At 41.5% G+C, this 10402-nt stretch overlaps 1 protein-coding gene across 2 annotated transcripts; it reads right to left on the reverse strand.

The window, feature by feature from the left end:
- Positions 1–3913: 3913 nt before the first annotated feature.
- On the reverse strand, positions 3914–10033 carry MRPS33 (mitochondrial ribosomal protein S33). Of its 2 annotated transcripts, none has more exons than XM_042890529.1 (3): positions 9963–10033; positions 7226–7481; positions 3914–5535 (listed from the first exon to the last, which is right to left on the reverse strand). In XM_042890529.1, the coding sequence occupies exons 1-3, from the start codon at positions 10027–10029 to the stop codon at positions 5430–5432; spliced, it is 429 nt and encodes a 142-aa protein (XP_042746463.1). In that variant the 5' UTR covers positions 10030–10033; the 3' UTR covers positions 3914–5429. The 2 variants fall into 2 exon arrangements, with proteins under 2 accessions (XP_042746463.1, XP_042746464.1); XM_042890530.1 differs by having other exon boundaries at positions 9911–9997.
- Between the last annotated feature and the right edge of the window lie 369 nt (positions 10034–10402).

Genomic DNA, 10402 nt, shown 5'->3' on the forward strand with positions numbered 1-10402 from the left:
TCGTAGCCCTTGGTGAGATTTGTTTTCACAGACCTAGCTACAGCATGAGAAAATGTATGAGATCATCCCATCTGCTGCCTCTTCTTCCAAGAGGGAAGTGGTCCCTGGGCTCTGTTTTGTAACACTTCACTCAGTCTAGCTCTGACTGCCTCCGATAAGAAAAACATAACCTACCTCTAGGGAACCTTCTCAGTTTTTCCAAATATCTAACCTTGTGGAGGTTTTAAGCAGTATCCTACCCAGAACAGCTTAATGTGGTATTTATAAAGATACTTCAGTGTCAAGATCGTTATCCTGTTGATTTCATATTTAGCACTGTGCACAACCCTAAGTAATTCCTCAGCCAGTATGCTGGTCATGGCCCTCAGGTTCTGTCTGTTGTAGTGTTCCTCACCAGTTAAGCACACTAGAGCTGTGCTTTGCTCTTGCTGAGCCTTCATAAGTAAATTCTTTCTAATGTTTTCAAGTCTGTTCCTTCCCGTCTCCTCTTAAGACATGTTATTATTGTATTGGAGGAAAACTGAAGAGGAGAATAAGAGTAAGATGTCCTTCATGCTGCCATGCTATTCCAGATGTGCAGGCGTGGAAAGATCCAATTAAAACATCCGGCCCATTTGCAGTATTTCATTCTCACCTCTAGAATTTATGATAATGCTTTTTTTTTTTCCCCTCCACTTCTGCTTCCTCTTACATTTCTAATATGTCTTAACAATATCATCATCAACTCTCTCACTGAAAATTCTCACTGAAAAAAAACCCTGAAATGCACAGGGGCACAAAGTCCTACTGTGGCAAGACTAAGCTATTCTTTACACGGGGTTCTCCTGGGGTGAATTCCCATCCTAAAAGCAGCTTTCCATCGTGACGCCGTTGACTAAGTGATCATCATTCTTATTTCACTCTCAAGGAAAAGTCTTATTATCAGAACCCTTGACTTTTCCACTGTGGTTTGGGCAGGTTAGGGAAATGCAGCTGCCTCTAGCAGAGGTTAAACAGGAAAGGTTTCTGCTCTCACATGTCTCAGTATCAAGATGACAGAGAGTCTTCCTTGCAGGTTTTGTTGATTTGCTCCCAAGGGACTGCACAAACATCACAAATGAACAGCTATGCAGGAGAACTGACTTTAAAGGACCTAATCTGGCATCCTCATAGCACTGTTCTCTTTGCGTATTACCCCTTTTGCTTCAAGAGAAAAAAATAATAATAATTAAAAAAAAAAAGCAAAAAAACACAAAACCAAAAACAAAGCTTTTCCCTCATCAAAACAACCTTTAAGAATCGTGAAGCTTTTATAAAACATACAGATTACTGAATGTTGTGGGGTTATTTTTTGTTTGGTTTGCTTTCTTTTAAGAAAAAGGATGCTAAAATGGTCTTCACGAAGTGGAAGAATTTGTACACGTGCTTTAAAATTTCATAAGTATTTACAATTCAAGAAGAATTATTTTTAAACTGTGTGACCACATTAATTTACCACAGCTTATTTCAAGTGCTAACGATGTCATCAACTTCATCAACTCCCTCATGAAGAAGCTCTCTGAAAGAAAGCCTTGAAATGCAAAGAGGCACAAGTCCTACTAAGGCCGGACTAAGCTGATCTTTGCATGGGGTTCTCCTGGGGCAAATTCCCATCCTAAAAGCAGCTTACCATCATGACACCATTGACTAAGTGATCATTATTCTGAATTTACTCTTGAGGAAATGCTGTCAAGTAAGACAATACATTTGTCTTACTGTTAATAATTGTAACCACAGCACAACTTCGTAGCAGTCAGGTGCATTTCAGTAAAATTTGTGCATTGGTTTAGTGGGTAGAATGGACTCCACATTAGGAGAAACTGTCTGCAAGTTGGTACTTTCCTGAGCAGAGCACGTGTCTGTATTTTAGCACACTACTGAGTGTAACAGAAAACACTGCTTTCGTTTGTTCCATAAAACATGTTGACTTCTGCTGTCTGCAGGACTTTCAAAACTAACAGATCCATCAATAGCTGCACTCTCTGTAGGATATACAGCAACTGGGTTGGTTCTTTTATAAAATAACTTTTGATTGTCGAGGAAGTTCTCAGCAGCTACAACTCTACTATAGACAGACTTTATAACTAGAGACAAACAGAGCACAATAAAATGAGGAAGTACAAAACCAGCTGTTACAGTTAAAAAATAAACAAAACCTTCAGTATTTATTTACATGATACAGAGGAGTACACTTAGTAGTATTTAGATACCTTTTTTTCTAATGCCAATACCTGTCTAAACTCAGTACTGCTACTCCTGTCACAAACCAACTGCAGCTGAGGGAGCTAAGCTGGCATGTGAGATAGAGCACACATCATGCAATCATAGAAACACAGAACAGCCTGGGTTGGAAGGGACCTAAAAGCCCATCCAGTCCAACCCATCCTGTGGGCAGGGCCACCACCCGCCAGATCAGGCTGCCCAAGGACGCAGGGATGGGGTATCCACAGCTTCTCTGGGCAACCTGTTCCTGTGCCTCACCACCCTCCCAGTAAAGAATTTCCTCCTAATATCTAACCTAAGCCTCCACTTTTAACTTAAAGCCTTTGCACATCCTCTGCCTGTTCTTGCTCGCCTTTAATAGAGGGCAGCAGTGGCACTTAACCTGTTCAGGATTCAGAAGAGGTTAGGGGTAGGGCTCTCATTTACTCCCTCAGAGGTCACTCATCTGGATTAATTCCGTTCGAGAATTAAAATATCCATCTAAACGTTTGCCAAGGACAGTCAGCTCGTAACCTCAGGAAGAGTGAATTATGTAACAAAACATGGAGTTCAAATGGTGAAAAGAATAATTGCAAAGGGAAAATAAAAATAAAATTGAGCCTTATTATTAGTACATAAAACGGATATGGCATATACTGACAGTTCTAAGTTAAGTTTTCTCATCCTTACTCCTCTGAATATGGGTGAAACCCTATTTCCCCTCCTAAAAACACACACTGGGTTAATATCTGTCATGATGTATCAAAAATGAATTTCAATTTGTGGAAGTGCTGCAATTCACAAAAAACAGTCCTTTTCAGGACAGTGTCTATTATTAAATAATAGAGTGATAGAAGCCTAGCTAGGAAAGTGCCTATCTCTATCCCACTCATGGATAGTGGGATATAGATGAAGAAAACTGTTCTGGAACAGAATAGTTGCACTCCCAGCAAGTAATGAGATTTTCTAATACTGGAACAAACTCAACAATGCTGAATCAACATTATTCTAATAGTCTGAGAAGAGGGGAAGCAATCATTTTTTAAAAGATGCAATTCTAGATAATAAATACAGCAGAAGAAAAATTATGAACAGTTAGGCAGAGGAATTCTTTCTGTACTCACACAGCTTTTTCTTTTTAAAGTTCTGACTGTTCTTTAAAATGACTTCACTTTATCCACTGTGCTTTCATAAACACTGCAGAACGGGGATGAACACCAGTGATTCATTGTCTGTGTTTATTTCACAGCTGTTCACTTACCAAGCCTTTTTGGATACTTTGCCGTGTGTTCCCAAAGCATGCTCCCAGTGTGATGCTTTGATTCCAAGGGTAGGTTTTCTCTGTCAGGTTGCAGACAAAGGGGCTCGTTATAGCTGATTAGACCAACAAGGCTTTCACTTTCTTGTGCATGACAAGAGCTCCTTACAATCCATAAATAGCCAGGTGCTTTGAGCAGACAAGAACAGATCTGATCCTCAGCTCCAATTAGTATTACACTGCTGAATCCATACCTATGTCTAGCAAAGACACAGGACAGCTGTGGCATTCACTGTTCTCCATAGGCTCTGTAGATGCTGAGTCCTTAAACAGACTTAACGGAGATTCAGAAGGATAAACTTAGCAGATCTATTAGGCTGTGTAAGCATTTTATATATCATACTCAAATAAACAGGATTCCTCACACACCCAGAGTTCAAGATTGTGTATACTTTACTGGAGCAGAAATACAGTCAATTTTTGCTGTGTGCATGCTTCACTGTGTATATTTATACATTCACAGGAAAGCAAAGCTTGCTGTTGGCATTTTCCTCTTTAAAGTGCAGAGAAAACATTTGATTTTCAGTTCAGTTTCTGAAGATGCCAAGTCCTGGCCAACATAGCTGCTGCTACTACAGACACCAGCAGTCCACAGCTGCCACAGTTAATTTGACCCTACAGCATCTCCAAGTAGAACCTTTAATTCAATTGGCACTAGTTGAGCTCATAACATTGGTGAAGGAAAGAAAATGTGAAGCTGTTACAAATTTATGTAAATCCATCAATTTCACCCATCAGACAAGCCCCTCTAAAAACACATTTCAACAAGCTTGGTTTAGAAGTGGCCCCAGGTCAGTAGTTACCTACTTTAGAATGACTCTGTATGCAAGAATTAAGCATGCCCCAAACTTACTGTGCTACACTTTCTGCCCCAGACATTCTAAGGTTTGAATAGCTCTCCTTCGGTAGCTCAGGGCTGTTCCTCTAGGTTTCTGGGGCCTGGAAATTAAAGATGTAGTTTCAAGGCACTTCGGGCAGGATACATGTGTGGCCAACAAAGCAGCAGAGTTACATTCTATGCTTTGTGTTCCCTGACAGTGAGTGACAGGTAAAGAAAGTACACATGTCATTATTAACAACACTGAAGGGGCATAGCTATAAAAAAAAAAACAAACACTTAGTGCATATCTATAAAACTGCTTTGTACTTTTTGAAGCACTTCACGTGTCCAATAGGCATCTGAACTATATTCAACATCCTTTTACATTATGTTAAATATTAAATATGTATTTTAATTAGGAGAGGGTCCTGAAAGCAGCTTCAGCCCTCGTTTTTCAGTTGCTTCTATGGCAGTATCTAAATATTCAAGGTACAGTGAGATGCTGCAGGCAGGCAATGGAACATCAAGGATTATGCAGTGCAAAACCATAGATTCTAACAGCAACTTTAAAAAGATAATCAATGTTGAAACTACCTGGAGCAAAACTCAACCTAATAGGCAAGATAATAAGCAGCAGAAGGAGGAAACACTTCTTTTCTTTTTGTGGTCAAATGCAAAACAGCATTGATAGCAATGCCAGAAAGTAAAAGAGGAAAAGAGACATTTTCCAAATCCAGAAAAACTGGAACATGGCTGCTGATGTATTCCAGAAAAAACACAGAGACTTTTTTTTTCTTTTCCAACCATTGTTGTTACTACTTGGGTACAGGAAGGCTCTTATGATAAACAAATGTGCTACAGCATCCAGAATACTTCAAATACAGGAATTAATAATACCCAGCAAAACACTAAGACCCAAATGCACTCCCAAGGTGGACTCCAGTATTTCACAACGTGTTTCTTGTGCTCCAAATGAAGCTCTCATACTAAGCCCCCTCCATCAGGGAACAGAAACTGTGGGTTACAGGTGTTCTTCAGCACTTCCACAGTTGTTATATTGTCCAGTGGGCACTATTTCTTCTTGAGAGCTCTCTTTCCTTCGCCCTTCTTTGGTTTTTCCTTTCCACGGAGCTTTTTCAACCGCCTCATCTCCTCTTTGAAGTCCTGATGCTCATCTCTAAGTGGGGAAGAAAAGAAAAAGTTGCTTTATTTCTTGGAGTATCTAGATGGAAAAGCTCCTTTGAACAGCATGATAATGAAAAAAATATATATCAACTTTCTCAAACAAGCAAGTCCATACTGGAACACAACGCAATGTACTGCGCTACTGCCAGCAGTAATTTTGACTGAAATAATGTGAAAGAATTGCTCTGCATCTTTCAGAACTAACAAGGGTGCTCTTTTCAACAAGAAACAGGGTGTGTGTGTGTCCATATTCACACCTGTGCACGTATGCATTTCTTACAGTGTTCTTACTCATTCAAACACAACGGAAAACAAAAAAAAAAGAGCAAGGATGAGATTTCCCCTCTTAGCATCTAACCCAGCAGTCTAGCAATAGCACACTGCTTTTATATGCTCTACACTAAGTTCAGGTCATTAGCTTCTGAGAAGAGAGGGGCCCATGGAGCAATAATTAGTACATGACACCGCTCTCAGGCGACTTCAACAGTGAGTTATGAAGAAAGCATCAGCTCCTGTAGAACCTTAATGGGAAAATAAAACAGAGGAGGAGGAAGGTGCTGACAGAGATCATTAACCTTCAATAATGTTACAATAAATTCTAGTTAATCTTTTAATCCGTATTTCTCTGCGCAAAGTTATCTTTCAAAAATGACAGCTGCATTCAAAGTGGCCTAAAATGGCTGCATTGCTATTTTTAAACACAATTTTTCTGAACAAGAAACAAAACGCTTTTAAATTATTATCAGGTCCTTTTAGCCTACAACCCTTTGTCACATGTTTCTAACAGGAAATCTGATTCTCTACAAGCTCCCTATAAAGACAGCAGCTAGAGAAGGAACCCTGAGATTAGGAAGGAAGAAGGGAAAAGTACATTATTATGTCACTGAGGTTTTCTGTGTCCACACATAATAAAGTGCTCACCAAAACCAAGATTATCCTGGAGGCAGTCCTTCACAGGCCAAACTGCAACACTAGCAATAGAAATCAATGTGTTTTGATTTTACAAGGTTAGCAGCCAGGTTTTTGAGGCAATTCTTCAGCGCTACCTGACTGAAGTCAAATGACTGCATTTGACGCCTGCTGATGTTCATTAGCAGTGAAGTTTTTTTCTACTCGAGAGTGTGGAAATTCTTGAAGAAAGAACACAACTGCTTTTGATGAAAATGAAATCAGTAAGGGTACTTACGTCACATTTGAATTTAATTTACTAAAGAATAAAAAGCTCCTCCAGTCAAACACAGACATCTCTTCTAAATTTCAATTATTTTTTGAATGATTCATCAATACAGGCTAACACTTCTCAGTGCAATTCCTATCTTAAGATTATCACTTCTTTAAAGCACATTGCTTCGGCACACTCAGAACCAGACCCAGCTCTTCTCTACAGAGCAGCTCTCCTGACATCCCCACACAGAGTAAGAACTATTTCTTAAATAACCAGCTGACCATTGTGACATCGGAAGTCTTTTCCACAGAATCAATCAGACATGAAAAGTTATTTAGACAGCACTCACATATTTTGCTCTCCTTGCCCTCAGTACAAGTGCCAATTTCCATAAGCACCACATTCTGAAGTGGACTTTTTTCTACTCCTCCTGTCCATAAGGAAAAAATTGCAACAGAACTCATCCCCACCATTTCCATCTCCAGTCCTGCTCCCATCCCATAAGCAAGGCACTTACCTGTAGAGACCAAGAAAACGGAGTTTCTTCATGAGGGCATAGTAGGTGTTGTGAGGTGGATACCAGCTGTAGACCTCCTTCCTTCTGGCTATAGGCTGCTCACTGAATAACTTTACAACTTTCATGGATTTTGAGTCAGTTGGCCTGACAACTTCTCCAAATATCTGAGCACTCAGACGGGCCATTCGAAGGGCGTAAGTGGAAACTTTGGACATTTCCCAAAGATGAGTGGGCACACATACACAGCTGGACCTTCCTGCAAAAGGAAACGAGATCCACAATTCTAAGATGATCGAGCACTGCAAGCTATCCCATAATTAAGGCAATCAAGCCCACCTACTGTGCACGGCACACATCTGAAGTAATACATTCCTTCCACAAAAATTGGTCTAATTTCAATACACACAGTCTTACGTATAAAGAATATGCCAACACTACTTTACACTCTAAGTAGGACGTCGCAGAATTACCTATGCTGAATCACCTTCACACCATGCCTAGTTTTTCTTAGCAGTTCTCACCAGCCTGCTCAGGGCTACCTTTTATACTCTAGGCACAGAAGCAATTACAGAGTGGACTCTGTGAAAAACGGTGTCCCACTGTGACGCTTCTGACTGCCACAAAAGCACAAGACAAAACATAAATATACTGGGAAAGCAGCCTGGAAGTTTTGCTCTTGAAAATTTCTCACTCTGTTTAAAGCACTGCATGAACTCTGCTACAAAAATGGCCCATTAACTGCACAAAGAAATAAGTGTTCCTCTGTATCAGTCTACCAATTGATTAAAGACATCTGTCCCATCTCTGTTCCATTTCCTTAACTATTTCTACCAGCTGTCTCTCCATTCTCTTTGCACATCTCCTTACACCTTTTCTTTTTAAAAATGAAGTAATTTCTCCACATCGGATTCATTTTGCCCCCTAAAATCTCACATCAGCAGCTGCCCATTCTTTTTAGCTGTCTCCCACCTAAAGACATCTTGCAGCAGAAACATTCTGAGGGCATAAGCAACTATTAGTGGGCCCACAGAGACAGCATCCACAGTCTCTCAAAAGGCTGTGGAAAAGGGTTCCTTCTCCACTAGTCAGCTCCCTTGTGAAAAGTGACGTAAAGCACAAAATGCAATCCTTTCCTGGAGTTTTACAAAAATTCACTTTTGGGATGCAGTGGAGAAGAATAAGACTTCCACAACCCTGTACTTGAAGCTGTACATTGTCTGTACTGTGTCTGTTTGAATAAATGATGACGTAAGTCTCCAGAAAAATCAAGTGGAGTTTGTTCATGCACACTATGCTTCCTTCACATTTTTAAATTCTTGTTTTTAGAAGCACTGCACAGCTGATTCCAGAAGATAAGCACAAAAAAATTGAGAGAGCATGGAGCTGGAACTACAGCAATCAGCAAGACAGGGCCAAGATCATTTTAGCATGGTGATGGGGAACTATTTCTTAATAACACAAACACAAAATATTTGTATACACACATCTACCCTGGAGTACTGATGTACAACTGCCTCCTTTCAGTCACTGTTAGCAAAGCACTACAAGAGCAAGAAGAAAATAGAGAATGAAAGCAACACAGGTATTCTGAGCCAAAGAGAATAATGGCAAGAGCAGCAAAAGGGAAGGCCAAGTGTCAGAGCCTCCAAAATAAGGCAATGGGCCTAACGGGAAAAGACAGCTCTGAAATGATGGCAGGGTGGCAGTTCAGCTTGTGCATCTATTACACAGGGGAATGATCGCTGACTTGCTAAATCAATCATTTCAGCAAATCCAGCCCTAAATCCTACATATAGAGATAAAACAAATCATCCCCAAACTGACATCACGTCACCGCTCTGAAAGTATTACCAGACTGTACTCAAATGCAAAGCTCGCTTAATCTCTTCCAATTGCAGCCTGAAGATTAAAATACCTTGAGCCCCTACATGACGCAGAGCAGTGGTTTGGGGACCTGCTTTTCACTCAGAATCATAGAATTGCTCAGGTTGGAAGAGACCTTAAAGATCACCAAGTCCAACTGCAACCTAACTAACATCCCTCTGCTAAATCATGTCCCTGAGCACCACATCCAAACGGCTTTTAAACACATCCAGGGATGGTGACTCAACCACCTCCCTGTGGAGCCCATTCCAGTGTTTAACAACCCCATCTGTAAAGAAGTGTTTCCTGATATCCAACCTAAACTTACCCTGGCACAACTTGAGGCCATTTCCCCTCATTCTGTCACCTGCCACCAGAGAAAAGAGAACCCCTAAAGGAATCCAGACCATGCAACCAGAGCTGGATACTTCGGTTAATCACTGGAGTCCAACAATACGTGAGAAACGAAGGTGAAGGCTACACTCCATAACACCCTGCTTCAGGGTGACCTCAGACTCTGAGGCACTGCTGGGTAGGCGAGCCTTGTTATTTCTAGTCCTACACAGGTTTTCTTCCTAACACACCAGCTTGCCTCAAACCACCTCCTTCCGGCTCAGCACAGTCCAGAACCACCCCTTTCCACCTCCACAGCAGCCTCACGCTCCGACAGCCACTGGCACACAGCCCACTCCGGGAGCGCTGTCCTCACGACCCGCGGCCATCCCAGCCCCCAGCAAAGCACCGCCGCTACGCCCCTCACAGCCCCTCCTGCTCCCCGCAGCCCCTCGCCCAGGCTGATGCTCAGTCAGAACGCTGCGGTACCCGAGGGCGCTCCGCGTGGTGCGGATCTGCCGCGCAGCAATTGAAAGCTCACCCCTCACAGCCCCGCAACGGCCAGCAGGCAGAGCGGGCCGGAAAGCGGAACTCAGCGCATTGCGCATGCGCGGTCTTCATCCCGCCCCGGAGGGCGGCAAGTGAGCTTTCTAATGAGGGTCTACCACTTTCCTGTCCAATGATTGCCTTGTTTAAAATCAATGAATCCCAAAATATTTTATTCCATATAAACATGAATAATTAAAATATGTCGCATAAAATGACAGATTTTATGTACAATATGTTTTAGAAACTCCACTGAGACAATTCTGCTGCCCCTGTGAGGCTTTGCTCGAAACAGGTAAAACATTGAGGGACCTGATCCCCTCTGCCCAGCTGTAGGGAACATACTTGAGAGTTGGGGCCTTTCCAATTCACACTGATTCTGTGATTCTTTGTAATCATTATTTATTTGTTTACATATCTACAAAGGGGAAGTGT

The sequence above is a fragment of the Lagopus leucura genome, unplaced genomic scaffold, assembly GCF_019238085.1.
Source record: "Lagopus leucura isolate 7727_CA_CO unplaced genomic scaffold, USGS_WTPT01 Super-Scaffold_100159, whole genome shotgun sequence".
Lineage (NCBI taxonomy): Eukaryota > Metazoa > Chordata > Aves > Galliformes > Phasianidae > Lagopus > Lagopus leucura.